This window comes from Hippopotamus amphibius, chromosome 7 (assembly GCF_030028045.1).
Source record: "Hippopotamus amphibius kiboko isolate mHipAmp2 chromosome 7, mHipAmp2.hap2, whole genome shotgun sequence".
Classification (NCBI taxonomy): Eukaryota; Metazoa; Chordata; class Mammalia; order Artiodactyla; family Hippopotamidae; genus Hippopotamus; species Hippopotamus amphibius.
The window spans coordinates 17,326,574-17,344,162 of NC_080192.1; the positions used below are offsets into that span (position 1 = coordinate 17,326,574).

The following is a 17,589-nucleotide window of genomic DNA, read 5'->3' on the forward strand; positions in this document are numbered from 1 at the left end:
ATTTTTTTGTGTGCCCTCCAAGAGTGGAGTCTCTGTTTCCACAAGTCCTGTGGAGGTCCTGCAATCAAGTCCCGCTGGCTTTCAGAGTCTGATTCTCTGGGGATTCCTCCTCCCGTTGCTGGACTCCCAGGTTGGGAAGCCTGACGTGGGGCTCAGAACCCTCACTTTAGTGGGTGGACTTCTGCAGTATAACTGTTCTCCAGTTTGTGAGTCACCCACCCAGCATTTATGGGATTTAATTTTAACGCGATTGCGCCCCTCCTACCATCTCATTGCGGCTTCTCCTTTGTCTCTGGATGTGGGGTTTCTTTTTTGGTGAGTTCCAGTGTCTTTCTGTCGATGATTGTTCAGTAGTTAGTTGTAATTCTGGTGCTCTTGCACGAGGGAGTGAGCACACGTCCTCCTACTCCACCATCTTAATCCTATCCTCTCAATGAGTTTCTAAGTGATTTCTTCAAAGGAAGAAAATTTAGGGAGTCTTTTTTTTTTTTTTAATAAATGTTTATTTATTTATTTATTGGCTGTGTTGGGTCTTCATTGCTGTGTGCAAGCTTTCTGTAGTTGTGGCGAGTGGGGGCTACTCTTCATTGTGGTGTGCGAGCTTCTCAGTGTGGTGGCTTCTCGTTGTGGAGCATGGGCTCTAGGCACGTGGGCTTCAGTAGTTGTGGCACATGGGGTCAGTAGTTGTGGTTCCTGGGCTCTAGAGTGCAGGCTCACTAGTTGTGGCACATGGGCTTAGTTGCTCCATGGCATCTCGGGACCAGGGATCAAACCTATGTCCCCTGCATCGGCAGGCAGATTCTTAACCACTGCGCCACCAGGGAAGTCCCTAAGGAATCTTTAAGGGAGATAATACACCTTATCAGTATGCAAGCATTAGAATAACTGATCACTCATTAACTGGAAAAATGAAGGCTAAATAAAAATAAACACATTTTCCTCAGTGCAAGATGGTAATATGTGGTCCATGGCATGCACTGGTAGCAAGATAATTCCTAGTACTTCCAAACTGCATTATTGAAAAAACAGATGTTAGGACAGAAACACCACTCATGCTAGCCTTAAGCAATAGCGATTTATTGGCATATATATTTGGGGAGAACAGGGATGGAATGGGCTTTGAATAAATGAGATAGACATTCTAATCATGTTGTCAGAACCCTCTCATCTTCTCCTGTCTGATTCTTTGTGGATAGATGAGCTTTCCTCCAGGTGTTAGTGGTGGTGGTGGTGTTGTTAGAGGGAGCTTTTTGAGGAAGAAGACAGTGACAGCTTCAGAATTATTTCATTCTGAAGGGAAGTGAGAAAACACCCTGCCAGAGGCCTTCCCCTCTGACATGGGCCTCTGAGCCGTTCACTGTTTGCTCTGTCAACTGTTTCCTTCATTGCCTTCATCACAAATTACCTCATTTATTTATTTGCTCACCTGATTGTTTTTCCTCCCCATTACAAGGTAAAATCCTTGAAGTGGGAATAGTGCCTCTTTTTTTTTTTTTAAACTGGATGTCCTTGGCTCTGCTTTATTGACCTTAGAGCACCCTTTAGATGCAGTTAAAGAAACAAACATACACAATGAGAACAGAACTGGATCGAGGCTGGTGCCACCTGATCCCAGGAGAATTTCCCCAATCAAGGTGGATTTATACAAAATGCCAGAGGAAAAAATGCTGAGCCCAGGAGTAGCCAGCTGGCAGAGGAGCAGTTGGTGAGGAGTGGGCAGGTCATGCCTCTTTCTCGTAAGGGCGAGTGCAAACTGCACTGCCGTGGGTGAGTGTCAGGATGTTTTCCATCAACTGTTTCCCGCACAAGTGTTGTCTCTTGTCCGTTCCACTTCTGCGCGTGGACAAGTTTGCCTCCATCCAGCATCACAATGGACTTGACCTTCCTGTCGTCTGCTGTTGTCTCATCGATCTCTACTCTCAGCTTGAAGCTGATCTCCGTGCCCTTGAAGGTGCTTTGTGTTTTTATGGTGATTGTGTCCCCATTCACTTCGATGATTCTGGTGGGCTTGAGCATGTCGGCCCCCTGCCTGGTAGCAGGTGGCCATCACCAATTGACTTCATGTAGTCATCGAAATTCTTGCTGTCCACTAACTTCCCGTTGCCCACGAAGGCGTCCACCATGGTGAGGCTGGGCTAGGCTGAGAAAGAGACAACAGGGCACGCGTGCAAGGATTCCGGGACCACTAGTGCCCCTTGTTAATCGTGCAACCCCAGCATCTAGTAGCCATTCAGGAAATAGTAAGCCAGCAAATATGTGCAATTCCAGGGTAGGACTCAGACCTGCTCCAGGCCCTTGTTATTATATGGTCTGGAGGGTAAGGGACTGTGATTACCAGGTCTACCAGAACCTCATGGAACAGGGCAAGTGTGGTTTCACGTGGGATATGGAGATACCATAAGCTAAAAAATTGGGGAAAGATGCTGAGGAAACAATAAACACTTTTTTTTTTAATGCTCTTTAAGCATGGTCTATTATCATTTCACCCAGCTGCCCAGTCTGTTGTGTAAGGTTGTGCAGATTCTGCAGTGCATGAGGGTGCTTGGCTGAGGGGACAGAGTGGGGCTGAAATCCAGCCCGAGACTCCACTCCTGGGGCTTCCTTTTCCAGGAGGCACTGTTTTAGATTTCCCCAAAGGCTCTGTCTGGTCTCTGTACGCAGCGGTCCTGTGTACAGAGTGTCCGCCTCTGTATCTAACCTTCTGAAGAAAGAATACTAGGAGCAAAAGAGCTGGATGTATCTTTGGATCTGGATTCTGCTGGCCAACTCAGAATAGACTATATGCTTAGCCATGTCCTGCATGTATTCTAAGAGAGATGACTTGTCTTGGGACATTCCTCTGTTTTTAACCTTCTCCTCACTCCATTTTTCTATTTAGTGTTAGTTGGTCAAGTTTCCTGAGCATGTATTTTGAGCTGAATGGTGGCTGAACAGTGATACACATACTGTCATCTTTCTTTACTGTTTATCTACATTTCTCTGCATTTCCATTTTGATTATCCTTATAATTCTGCTTCAAGAGGAAGAAGAAATTACCTATATCCATCACTGGTCCTTCAGTGGAATAGACTTGTCTTAAAGCTCAGTCTCTTTGAGGTTCTTTCTGTTTTTTGTTTGATTAGAGATCTCTTTGGGGCAGTGAAATGCTCACTATTTTAAAAGAGGTGATTTGGTTGAAGGAACAGAAACCCATTCAGTCTGACTCATGTAAGGCTGCTGGGAATCTCATAAGTTCCGGACATGCAGCTGAGTCCTTCTTAGGTAGAAGATTCTCAGGCAGCTGTCCTGGCTTCTTCCTCTTTGCAGACTGCTTGGTTTCTTCTTTGCTTCACTCTGGACGTGGTTTCCATTCCCTTGATTTTCTTTAAACACTGACTTTATCTGTATACTGATCAGCCTGCAAGTGGCAAAAATGGCAACTGGTACTTAACCTCACTGGATTCTCTGCAAGTCCACAGGATGTCTGTACTGTAAGACTTGAGGAGCTTAAAAAAAAAGATTTATATGCCTCAAACATATTGAGTCAGTAGGTCCAGAGTCCTAGAATCTATATTTTAAGAATATTCCCCAGCAGGAATTCCCAGACCCTCCATAATCACAAGAGGGAAGAAAGGAAAGTGAGTGAATGATAAAATAGGTGAACCGGATCCTAGCGTCCATTTGTCCCCGGCATAGCCCCTTTTCTTTTCCCCTTTGCCATTCCTTGTTATTGATCTTCCTATCCAAGGAGGTGAGATTGATATCCTAAGAAACTGAAAACAAATATTGAAGAATAGAATGGTTTTCCTTAAAAGCAGCAGTATAGCAGCAACAATTCTGTCTAGCTTGGTGGGTGGGCAGTCCAGTTAGGCAGTATGTATTCCTTATTAAATCAGGGACAATTTGTTGATCTTGGATGCTCTTGGAAAAATAAGACAGGGCTGGGCATTCCTGAGAAACACCTGAGGCCTTAGACCCACTCTAATAACTTTGAAAACCTCTGTACCTATGGTGGCAACTGTCCAAAGAGTCAGACTCTACCTGTATGGCCTCGCAACTTCAGTTCCTGTCATTCTCAGACTATGTGTCTGTGTCTTTAGTTCAGGATCTTTAGAGAGAATCTTGTCACTGACCAACCAATCAGGAGCCTGCTCTGGGATTAAGGGTCCGGGCTGACTTTGAGAAGGGCATTAAGTGATAAGTGCATTGCAAGCTTTCTTTTGTTGGCTTGCAAAAAATAGGATTAAGTGAATATTTGTAATCCCTTTTAATTTTGGTTATTTCTTAGGTAACAGAGGGATTATATCCCTAAATCAATTATAATGAATTTTTTGTATGTCAGAAACTACAAATATGACATCAGCCTAATTTTACATGTGAAATAAATGCCGTGTACACTTTTTAGGATATTTATCAAATAATTTCATGGCAAATATTATTGTTTCTTCATATTTTAATGATGAAATGTATATTAGGTTGTAAATAAAGTAACACGGATTATTATTTAATATGTTTAAAATATAACATCATATACTTTACCTTTGCTGTGCCAGCGCATGTAAAGGGTTGTAGCAATTTGATTCTGAGACCTCAACATAAGCAATGGAAGCCATTACTCTATTTAATAAATTTGTCTATTGTAGAATTTCAGAGACATTTGAAGACTTTACATGGGTATTAATTACATAAAGTATGCAAAGATAAACACTTTTAACCAAGATGGAGCACACAAAAAAGCTGTACACTGCATTTCTGTGTGTGAAGCAGTTATGTGTTAAGTCTAAAGAGTATTATGTCAGTACATTAGGGTTGGTTTAAGAATATATGTATTTTATACATATGTATATTAATTATGAAGTATCAAGATAGCTAATCTGACTTTTAAAAATTATTTTATTTTATTTTTCCAGATCCAATCCCTCTGTGGCACTTCTAAACATCTGCTATTAGTGGAAACATTGTTTTCTGCACAATGAAGTCAACATGTTAATTTAAACCAGCATTCGTGTGGTTCTGATTCATCTGCTACGGTTCATGAAGCTTGAGATCTAGGGTGTACAGGGTCTTTTGCGATGACAATATGACTAATAGTAAAGGAAGATCTATTACTAATAAAACAAGCGGTGGTTCAAGTAGTGGAGGAGGTTTTGTAGATTGGACTTTACATTTAAATACAATTCAATCCGATAAGTTTTTAAACTTACTGTTGAGTATGGTTCCGGTAATTTATCAGAAAAACCAGGAAGACAGGCACAAAAAAGGAAACAGCATTTGGCAAGATGGGTTATCAGCTGCAGCACAGACTTTTAGTAATAGATCTGAACAACACATGGAATATCACAGTTTCTCAGAGCAGTCATTTCATGGCAACAGTGGGCACCCATCATCAAGCTGTAGCCCAAAGTATGACAACTATGCCAACTACAATTACTGTGATGGAAGGGAGGCTTCAGAAACTACAGCCATGTTACAAGATGAAGATGTATCTAGTGACGGTGATGATGATGTCATTGTGGAAGCAAACCAGAAGTTACCAAAGGAATCCAGTGGTGTCATGGCACTGCAAATACTTGTGCCATTTTTGTTAGCTGGCTTTGGAACAGTCTCAGCTGGAATGGTTTTGGATATAGTCCAGGTGGGTTTTCATCTGTAACTTCACTCTCTTTGTTCTTTAAAGGGGTTTGTCTTGGTTACTAATCTCAAACATTATATTTAGATTTAATTTATCCCTTAGTTAAAATGAACTGATGCTGACTCTGGTGAAGAATCTGCTATTTCTAGGTGTTTTTCGTTTGTTTGTTTTCCTCTAGAAATTCTAAGAAAATTGTCTCATTTTGACCATAAAGTAAGTCTTCGTAAAATATTAAAGTAATTCCAAATTGGGCAAATTAGCCAAATGAATAACTCAATAAATGTTATATTTAAATACATCCTTATTTTAACAATAAAAATTAATATATGCTCATTAAAATGAGTTAGAACAATGCAGAGTATTAAGTGAAAAATAGAAAGTCTTTCCTATTCCTCATCTCCAAACCAAAACTCTCTTCCCCTTCAGAGGTTACCATTGCTGAGAGTTTGCTGTATATACTTGCAGACTTTTTTTTCTATGCTTATATACATGCATATGTGCAGAATGTTTTTTCAAAAATAAAAATGAAATGCTATGTATATTTTTCTGCAGTTTTTTTTATTGCTTATTAATATATCTTGGACATCTTTCCAAATTAGTAACAAAGATATTCAGCATTTTAAAAAGAGTACTAGATATTTCATTTTATACATATAAGACTTACTTATTCATTCTCCCATGCTGGTGCTATAACAGATATCCTTATAAATTTATCTTTACATACGCATACTAATGTTTTCATAGGATAGATTTTTAAAAAATGGGATTGTTGGGTATTAGGGCAGGTATGTGTGTTTAAAATTTTATGGGTGTTGTCAAATTGCCTTTCAAAAAGTTTGTACCAATTTGTAGTCCTACCATCAATATAAGTACTTTTATTTTCCATGCCCTTATCAGCACTGGATGTTCTTGATCATTTTCATTTTTGCCAATTCATGGGAAAATGTTATCATATTTTAATTAACATTCTTTAATTATTATTAGCATTTTAGCATCTTTTCTTATGTTTATTGGCCATTCTTACCTTTTCTGTATTCCTTATATTAATTACTTTTTTGTATCTTTTATCCATTTAAAAAGTCTGTACATTACTTATTGATTTGTAGTTCTTAATGTAGTATTATATAAAATTACAAAATTACCTATTATATAATTATCTTTCTAAAGTAGTTAATTGTTAAAAGGTGGCATTCTGTTACTATCAGTTTTCATTCATCAGTTGGAGAAAACTTGGCTCTGGGAAAGGGTTAGATACATTATCATTATTTGCTCCCTAAAAGAAATCTCAGGTTGTTTGTGACTCTTAAGACACTTTTAAACAGATAACATTTTTATCTAAATGGAAAACATACATAAACAGAAACATAGTTTTTCCACCATCAGATGGAGAAAAGATATGAATAGATATACTTTGTTAAGTATATTGACTTTTTGAATAGACTGTAATACTAAAGGGGGACCAGACCTATCTGTCCACTTGAAATACAGTTGTTTTAAATTATTACCATAGCATCATAACTGCTAAAATGAATACGCTGTTTTGGGTTGACTTTTTTTTTTTCTTCATATGTCAGTTATTCTGAAGAAACACTCAACATGTAGCCATATAACATCTATAGGAAAAATATGTTAGAGTATAAATTGTTAGGCAGAATAGTTACATAGCTCATTATGTACCTTCCTCTGGTGTATGTTCACATACTTCTTGATACTATTTGAGAGACGAGCACGTGTGTAATTGGGAAAAGTTCCTTTTATGATTTTATGAACTTTAATACTGCTAGCTCTAAGGACTTTATAGTGTTAAACTTCAGTGTTAAAAATCAGGAAAACATAATGTAAATGTTTTGAAAGGTTTCATTTGAATGAGGTTTTTTTAAACTTTTAAATTGTGAAATTTAAAACATATAGAGGGTAAAAAACAAAAATATACAGCTCAGTGAATTTTCATGGCACAAATAACCATGTAACTATCACCTGGGTCAAGAAATGGACTCTTACCTGTACCTCATTGGCCTTCATTAGTGCTCTCTTCCAATAGCTTCTCTTTTCTCTCCATTACCGAAGATAGTCAATAATCTGATTTTTATAATCTGATTTTTTTGTCTTTATAAGTGTGTATTATGAAACACCATTGCTTGGTTTTACTTATTATGCAATGGAAATATAGAGTATATATTCCTTTATGTTTGGGTTTTTTGGGTCAACATTATGTAAGTTTTAGGAAATTGTTGTTCAATTATTTTTATTGCTTTGTTGTAATCTAATGTATAAGTGCATCACAATTTATCCATTCTACTAGTTTTTTTAATCCATTCTAGTATTGATGGACAATGGGCTGAATGGTGTTTCCAGGCTCTTGCTATATATATATACGTGCATTTTTCCTGGGAATAGATGTAGAAATGGAATCTTTAGGTCTTAGAATATGCAGATAGTTAAATGTAGCATTTGCCAAATGGTTTTCCAAAGTGGTTGTACCAATTTACAGACTAATTTAGCGGTGTATGAGAGGTTCCATTGCTCTATATTATTATTTATACAAGATAGCAGCAGTCTTTTTAATTTTAGAAATTCTGGCATATGTGGGGTGGTATCTCATTGAGGTTTTCTTTGGTATTTTCCTGATGACTTAGTGATGTTTACTGACCAGTTGGATATCATGCGTGAAGTTTCTTTGCCCATTTTCCTATTTGATTGTTTGTCTTTTTCTTATTGATTTGTAGGAGTTATTTGTATATTCTGGATGTAGGTCCTTTAGTTGTTTGTATTACATATATTTTCTCCCTTCTGTGGCTTGCTTTCTTACTCTCTCAGTGGTATGTTTGGATGAGCAGAAGTTCTTAACTTTTATACAGTCCCCTTTTCTCTACTTTTCTATGGTCTGTGCTTTTTGTCTTCTGTTTAAGAAATCTTTCCATACCCTGTGAATTAAGATATTCTCCTATAATAGCTCCTCGAAGCTTTGTTGTTTTGCCTTTTACATTTAGATCATTCCCTCCCTGGAATCAGTTTTTGTATAGAGTGTGAGGTAGGGGTTATATTTTTTTCCTTTCCACATGGATTTCCAGTTGTGTCTGCACTATTATATAACCAAAATATTTGTGATAAATCAAGTGCCCATTTATGTGTAGGTCAACTTCTGGGCTCTCAACTCTGTTCCTTTGGTGTATTTATGTCTCTTGTCACGGATGCTATACTATCATCATTACTCTAGCTTGTAAGTCTTGATATCTAGTAGAGAATGTTCTCTCCTTATTCTTCCTGAAGAGTGCTTTGGTTATTCTTTTCCCTTTGCATTTTCATGTATGTTTTAGTATAAAAGCTTGTCAGTTTTCAAAAAAAAAGTAGTTGTGATAGTGATTGAGCTTGCAATTGTGATTCAGAAATAATTAGGGGGAGAATTGACTCTACACTGCTTAGTCTTCCAACATGTGTACATGGAATAACAGCCTCCATTTATTTAGGTCATCCTTAATTCCCCTCATTATGTTTTACAGTTTCTGAACACAGGTCTTTTACATATTTAGTTAGGTTCATTTCTATTTATTTGATACTTTTTATGTTATTGTAAGTGATACAGTTCTTTTAAAAAATGATTTTCTATTTGTTGCAGGTATATTCAGGTACGTAGAGAAGTAAAAAGTCAGTGCTATAGGAATTCTATATAGGTACCAAAAAGACCTATAGGGATATAGAATGTCTGCTTTTACATATTCAAGCTTATCCAAAGGAGCAAGCTTTTGAGCCAGTCTAACCTACCTCTGTGTACTCATGCCTTGAACATCGCTTATATTCTCTTTTGGCCTCAAATTAGAAAAAGAGAATATAAAGCACCAGTTACAGTACCTGGGAGATAAATGTTCAATAAGTGGTGTAATATTAACAAGAATCACTCATTAAATGAACGTCCTTTGTCAGGACACTGCATGAGTTATCTTATTTGATGCTTAGGAGGAGGACTCTCAGCTAGGCAATGTTATTTTTATTTTGTATATGAAGCTTAGAGATTTGCCTAAGGTCACACAACTGGTAAGTGGTTGGATTACACCCAAGTTTGCTGACTCTAAAACTTATGCTTTCAACTACTGTACCGTCTCCTTATTTATAGGGAACACAGCTTATCTTTGGATCGCTTTCTACTAGTCAGAGCTCTTCTGTTGTAAGAAATTGAAGCTCAACTAACCAGTTAATTTAAGCAATTTAAAAAAAAAAGAATGCGTTGTCTTTTGTAACTGGGAAAAGCAAGTGCACAGCCTGCCTCTGACATACATAGATCAGGGGCTTACATTTATGATGAAATTTAGGATTACCTTCTCTCTGTCTCTCACTTCAGCTTTGATTTTGTCTGTCACCCTCATTCACTCCGATTGGATATGGCTACTGACAGTTATAAGGTCATATCCTTTTAGTTTGTTTTACAAAAAGGAAAGAATGAGCTAGCCTTCTGTCTTGAATTGGGAACATTCTGGGGAAAAACCGAGCAGTTGGCTTGTCTTTGGTCACATGCTTACCTCCAGGATCAGTGGATGTGACTAGGGAGGTACAATAACATGATTAGCCCAGTTCAAGTTACATTTCTGTCCCTGGGTCAGGTGGGCATTAAAGATCAGTAATTTCATCAGAACCACAAAAGACAGGAATGTAACTGCTTCTCAAAGGAGCGGGAGCAAACATTGTTACAGGGAAGATAGAGATGGAAAAGTGTGCGGAAGAGGCAAGGACACCACCTTTAGAGTAGTGACTCCTCACATGTGGGACTTGATCTGAATCCATGGTTCTCCAGGTGTGCTCCCTGAACCGGCAGCATCAGCAGCATCTGGGAACTTGTTAGATACACAAATTCTCAGGTTCCAATCCCAGCTCCACGGAATCAGAAACTCTGGGGCTGGGGCCTAGCAATCTGGTTTTTTTGTGGTTGTTCTGTTTGTTTTTTTCCAGCAATCTGTTTTTATAAGCATTCCTGGTGTTTTGATGTGGGCTAAAGTTTGAGAACTAATAATCTAAACTAACCCAAGTTCCTTTCCTACTAGTAAGCAACACGGGGTGGGACAGGCCACATAGTCTTCGGTCCCACTTAAGTAGGGCCCAGTCCAGAAAACCAGCCTAATGCCTTACACAGAACAGACATTCAGTAATTCCTTGTTAAAAGAATGAATGAAATGAAATAAACTCTACCTCTTAATAAAGATTCTTGAATTTTGATAATCAGACTTAAGAGTTTTGAGTCATAGAATGTCAGAATTGGAAATCCTTAGAAATCGCCTGGTCCAAGCTCCTTGTTTTTTCTTCCCTTGCTAAAAATGAGCAAAGAGTTTTAAATAGTTTACCCAAGAATATACAGCTAGTAAATAGTAGAGCCCTGTCTGTGGATAAATCCTGCTGTCTGTGTAACATGCCATATATGTATCTTGGATTGTCCACAGACTTAATCTGTTACATAGGATTAGTGTTAGCCACCCATCCATCTGAAGGAAATATAAGTAAACTGAGCTAATACCTTTGGACCTTCTAGTAATTCCTAAGGAAGTTTATACTTATCATTAGAATATTATTGCAAGCTGATGGCTCCAAAACCCTGAAATTTTGTTGTACTTTATGAAGATAATATTATTGCAATGCTGAAAAATCTTCCTTTGAAATAAACCATAGTATGGCTCTTAAGTATTCCTTAATTACTGTGCTGCTAGCGCAGTGTGTATGTTTCTTTTCTTTTCCTTTAGTCTTTTTTAAAAACTATTTATTTAGGCTGCGCTGGGACTTAGCTGTGCCATGAGGGATCTTTAGTTGTGGCATGCGGACTCTTAGTTGTGGCATATGGACTTCTTGGTTGCAGCATGCATGCAGGATCTAGTTCCCTGACCAGGGATTGAACCCGGGTGCCCTGCACTGGGAGCTGGGAGTCTTACCCACTGGACCACCAGGGAAGACTCAGTGTGTGTGTTTCAGAATTTAGATGGAATGATTCAATACCTGAGTTATGTTTCTAACCCTGGAACTCTGAGTAGGGCTGTTTTTCTGATATGGAAAGTAGAGAGGTCAGAGAGGAAATGGATGCTTTGTTGAAGTTTTATGGATTAAATACCCATGTTTTGAAAAGTGCAAAGAAAAGGTAAGAGGGCAGTATTAATGTTAGACTAATTTTTGTCACCAGTTTCTCATCTTGCAAAGCTAGGATGGCATCACTGTATTTGTCCCTCCTTATAAGCTATTGTTCTAGAGCTTGTACTAAAGATAAAATGCCTCTTTTAACATAGCCGTGACCCAGGGAAGGCACTAGCATTCTGATATAATGGTTCTGTTTTTTATTTAAAAAATAATAAATGGAATTCCTCTTCCAGGAAGCTACAGTAGAAATACTTTAACCTTTCCATCTCATTAAGTATCCCTAAACTCAGGAAACTTTATATAAAACAGACATAAGACGACTCAAAGGTGGAAAGAAGAGGCTGGCTAGGCCCCTTAGGACTCAAGGAACAACACAGTGGTGAGCTCCCTGAGTTTTCTTTTGCTTCATGTATCCCAGAGTTGGAGCTAAAGAAGCTGGCAACCGAGAAATACCGACAAGGGCAGACAAGACCAAACCAACGAAAGCCTGCTCTTTGTAGCTAAAGGACTAGGAAAGGGATGCCCTAACAAGATAGAAAAGATTTAGACAATAACTGTTCTACTCTAGCCAAACACTACAAAAAAAACTGTGGGCCCACCACATCCACATGAGCAAAGGTCCAGTGGGGAACCTGGAGGGCATTCTGCTAAGTGAAATAAGCCAGATAGAGAAAGACAAATATCGCATCCTATCACTTACATGTGGAATCTTAAAAAAAAAAAGTCAGACTCATAGAAACAGAGAGTAGAATGGTGGTTGCCAGGGCCTGAGGGGGTGAGGGAAATGGGGAGAAGTTGGTGAAAGGGTACAAACTTTCAGTTACAAGATAAGTTTGTTCTGAGGATCTAATGTACAGCATGGTGACTGTAGTTGATAATACTGTATTGTATACTCAATATTTGCTAAGAGAGTAGATCTTAAGCATTCTCACACACACACAAAAAGTAACTATGTGAGGTGATGGACATGTTAATTTGTTGATGGAAATCTTTTCATAATGTATATGTATATCAAGTCATCATACTTTACCCTTTAAATACATTACAATTCTGTTTGTCAATTATACCTCAGTAAAGCTGGGGGCGGGGGGAGGAAGCTGTAATGTGCTGTAACACTTCAGCCAGGATGGTATCAGAGAAGGGCAGCTAGAGTGCCGGGAATTTCATCCTGTCAGCTGATAGTGAGAGCCCCCAGTAGACCTGAAAGGAGAAATAGAAAAATCCACAATTATAGTTGGAGACTTCAACACTCTTCTCAATAATTGATAAAACACCTAGATAGCAAATCAGCAAGGATACAGACGAATTCAACAATGCCACCAACCAACAAGATCTAATTGACATTTTCAGAACACTCTACCCCAAAACATCAGAAAACACATCCTGCTCAAGTTCTTGCTGATCATATACCGTGACAGACCGTATTCCGGGACATCATATCATAGAAACCTCAACAAACTTAAAATATTGAAATCAGAGTATGTTCTCTGACCACAGCGTAATCAAACTTGAAATCAGTAACACAGCAAAAATTTTCAAACACTTGGAGACTAAACAACATATTTTCAGGTAATCCGTCGGTGAAAGAGGATGTCTCAAGAAAAACAAAAAACAAAACACTGAACTGAATGAAAATAAAATACAACATCAAAATTTGTGAGTCACAGGTAAAGCAGTACAGAGATGTAAATTTATATAACTGAATGCATATATCAGAATGAAAAAAACTCAAATCAATAATCTAAACTCCCATCTCAAGCTTAGAAAAAATTGAGTAAAATATACTGAAAGCAAACAGAAGAAGGAAAATAATAAATATAAAAGCAAAAAGCAATGAAATTGAAAGCAGGAAAACAATAGGAAAAAAATCAGTGGAACAAACATCTAGTTCTTTGAAAAGATCAGTAAAACTGACAATTTGTAGCAAGACTGGTAATGAAAAAAAAAGAAGACATAAATTACCAATATCAGAACAAAATAGGGGATATCACTGCAGATCCTGCAGACATCAAAAGGATAGTAAAGGAGTACTGCAGACAACTCTGCACACATGAATTTTACAACTTAAAGTGGACCACTTCCTTAAAACATAATTACCACAATTCACCCAAAATGAAGTGGATAATTTGAATAGCTCTATACTTATTAAGGGAAATGAATTCATAATTTTAAAAACTCCCCAAAAAGAAATCTTCAGATACAGATAGTTTCACCTGAAATTTCTACCAAATGTTTAAAGCAGAATTAACACTAATTCTAACCAAGCTTTTCTGGAAAACAGAAGAGGCGGGAACACTTATCAATTCATTTTAAGAAGCTCGTATTAGCCAGATACCAAACCAAAGACAATGCAAAGAAACAAATCAACAAACCAGAACCCTCCAAAGACTACAGATCAATATTTCTCCTGAATATAAACAAAAAAATGCTTAACAAAACATTGGCAAATAGAATTTAACAACATATAAGATAAATTATACACCATGAAAAATGCTGTTTATTCCAGGGATACAAGTCTTGTTAACTGTTTGAAAATCAATATAATTCACCATATTAACAGGCTAAAGAAGAAAATCACATGGCCATATCAACTGACACAGAAAAAGCATTTGAAAAAATTCAACACCCATTCATGATAAAAAACTCAAATAGGAATAGAGTGGAACTTCCTCAACATTATACTTAATGGTGAAATACTGAATGCGATTTTCCCCTAAGATCAGATACAAGGCAAGGATGTCCACACTCATTACCTTTATTCAACATAGTGCAATAAGTCAAGAAAAGGAAATAAAAAGACATACAGATTAGAAAAGATGAAATGAAACTGTTCCTATTTGCAGATGGCATTGATCATCTACTTAGAAAATCCCAAGAAATCTACCAAAACAAAAACAAAAACAAAATACTCCGAGAACTGATAAATGAGTTGAGGAAGGCCCAGGATACACAATACATACAAAAAAATAAGTTCTATTTCTAGCAGTGAGTATGTGGACATTGAAATTAAAAACACAATAACATTTACTCAAAAAATAAACACCTAGATGTAAATCTTACAAAACATGTACAGGACTTGTATGCTGAAAGCTCCAAAACACTGATGAAAGTAATCAAGGAAGATCTGAATAAATGGAGAGACTTGCCAAATTCATGGCTTAGAAGACTCGGCATAATGAAGATGTCAGTTCTCCCCAAATTGATATACATATTCAACAGAACTTTTAAAATCTCCACAAGGTTTTTTATAGAATAAATAATATTAAAATGTATATTTGTCTTTTTAGAAATAAAAATAAAGTGAGAAGGATGAGTCCACTTGATTCCAAGCTTTTGAAAATGGCCACAGGAAGCATGACTGGTATTGGTAGAGGGTAGACATGCTTAGACTTGACACCAAAAGCGTGATCCATAAAACGAAAAATGGGTAAATTGGGCTTCATCAAATAAAAATTTTGTTCTGTGAATGACTTTGTTAAAAGGATGAAAAGCCAAGCTACAGAGTGGAAGAAAATGCTTGCAAACCACACATCTGACAAAAGACTAGAATGACGAACTCTCAAAAACTCAACATCTAAAACAAATAAAAACAGCCCTGTTAGAAAATTGGCAAAAATACTTAGAGGCATTTCACAAAAGAGTGGGTACAGATGGTAAATAAACTTGAAAAGATATTCAGTATCTTTAGCCATTAGAGGAATGCAGATAAAAACCACAATGAGCTATCTCTATACACCTATCAGAATGGTTATAATAAAAAATAGTGGTAGCATTAAATGCCATTGGGCAGAGAGAGTGGTATCACTCATTTATTGCTGGTGGAAATTTAAGATGATACAGCTGCTCTGGAAAATACTTTGACTGTTTCTTTACAAACAAAACAAAACCTAAACATGAACTATCACGCAACCTAGGAATTGTAATCCTGGGCGTTTATTCCAGAGAATGAAGACTTATGCTCACACAACTCCTGTATGTGAATGTTTACAGCTGCTTTATTTATAATAATAGCCAAGAACTGGATACACCGAGGATGTCCTTCAACAGTTGAGTGGTTAAACAAACTTTGATAAATCAGTGTGATGGAGTACTACTCAGCAACAAAAAGGAATGAACTATTGACACGTGCAACAATCTAGATGAATTTCCAGAGAATTATCTCTGAGTGTCAGAAGCGAATCTCAAAAGGTTATATATACTATATTCATTTATAAAAATTATTGAGTTGACATTTTATAGAAATGGAGAACGGATTAGTGGTTGCCAGGGATTAAGAAGGGGCTGCAAGTGGAGAAAAGTGGATGTGGCTATAAAACGTCAACAGGAGGAATTCTTGTGGTGATAGAAATGTTCTGTATCTTGACTATATCAATGTCAATATCCTAGTTGCAAGATTGTCCTACAGTTTTGCAAGATGTTACTATTGGGGGAAACTGGTTAAAGGGTACATGGGATCGCTCTTATTTTTTTTATAACTGCATGTGAATCTATAATTATTTCCAAAAGTTGGATGAAAAACATAATGTATATATCTGGTAAAGCATATTTAAGCTGTATGAAAATATGTAATGGAAAAAGAAGTCCCCTTTTTTTAAAAAAAGAATATTTATTTATTTATTTATTTTTGTCTGCATTAGGTCTTCGTTGCTGCGAATGGGCTTTCTCTAGTTGTGGTGAGCGGGGGCTACTCTTCGTTGCAGTGTGCAGGCTTCTCATTGCTGTGGCCTCTCTTGTTGTGGAGCACGTGGCTCTAGACATGCAGGCTTCAGTAGTTGTGGCTCGTGGGCTCAGTAGTTGTGGCTCATGGGCTGTAGAGTGCAGGGTCAGTAGTTGTGGTGCACGGGTCTAGTTGCTCCGAGGCATGTGGGATCTTTCTGGACTAGGGCTTGAACCCATGTCCTCTGCATTGGCAGGCAGATTCTTAACCATGGTGCCACCAGGGAAGTCTCAGAAGTCCCTTTTCTATGTGCCCTTCCCCTATTCCTTTCTTTAGAATTTACTGGTATTATTTTTTTTCTGTTTCCTTCAATCTACATTAAATGCATGTGCATGCATATATATACACTAATATATGTGTGTGTGTGTGTGTGTGTATTCACTAAAAAAAACAAGCAAAAAACACCCAATAATGCTGCTCTTCACCTTGCTCTTAATTTATCTTGGAACTTCCTAATAGATACACACAGATGTACCAAATTCCTCTCCAGCTATGTAATGTTCTATTGCAAAGATGTATCATTGTTTTTCTACCAAGTTACCTAATGAAGGTGATTATGAACAGATCTTTTGTGATTATGAACAATGGTGAAGTTGACTCATTATATGTATGTGTTTGAACTCATACTCAAGTTTATTTGTGGGATAAATTCCTTGAATTTTGAGCTGAAAATTATGTGCATTTTACATTTGGTAGATATTGCTGAATTATCCCAAAGAAGTTAAACCTTTACATTCTCACCAATAGTGTAATAGAGTGCCTATTTGCTTATGTTCTTACCAACAGAGTATTATCCAACTTTTTGACCTTTACCAATCCCACAGAGGAAAACTGATCACCTTTTAATTTGCATTTTAAAAATTATGAGTGAGGTTGGTCATTGGGTCATATGCCTAAAAGTGAATGGGTTTAGTTTTTTAAAACTAAGTTAAAATAAGAAACAAATCTTCTCCAGCTCTGGGGTATATACGTTTTTAAAAAATTACATACGCTTCTTTTACCAGTTAGTTATTTTTAAACTTTTCCTGTTTATTTTTAAGTTAGGACTCTATGGATGTATTCCTCAACTTGTTTATTCTTTTTTTAAGTTTCATTTTTGTTTGTCCTTTTGGACATTAAATAGATTTTTAGGTTTGGAGTACAGTACATGTGT

General features: G+C 37.2%; 1 protein-coding gene and 1 pseudogene across 3 annotated transcripts in view; one reads left to right on the top strand and one right to left on the bottom strand.

Annotated features, from left to right (window-relative positions):
* The window catches only part of SLC41A2 (solute carrier family 41 member 2), a 126,894-nt gene that overhangs the window by 23,431 nt on the left and 85,874 nt on the right, over positions 1-17,589 (top strand). For all 3 annotated transcript variants that reach the window (XM_057742642.1, XM_057742640.1, XM_057742641.1), the window contains exon 2: positions 4,890-5,614. In XM_057742642.1, coding sequence (XP_057598625.1) covers positions 5,060-5,614 — 555 coding nt within the window. In that variant the 5' untranslated portion in view covers positions 4,890-5,059. The remainder of the gene's footprint in view (positions 1-4,889; positions 5,615-17,589) is intronic.
* LOC130857191 (fatty acid-binding protein, heart-like) lies at positions 1,722-2,123 on the bottom strand (annotated as a pseudogene).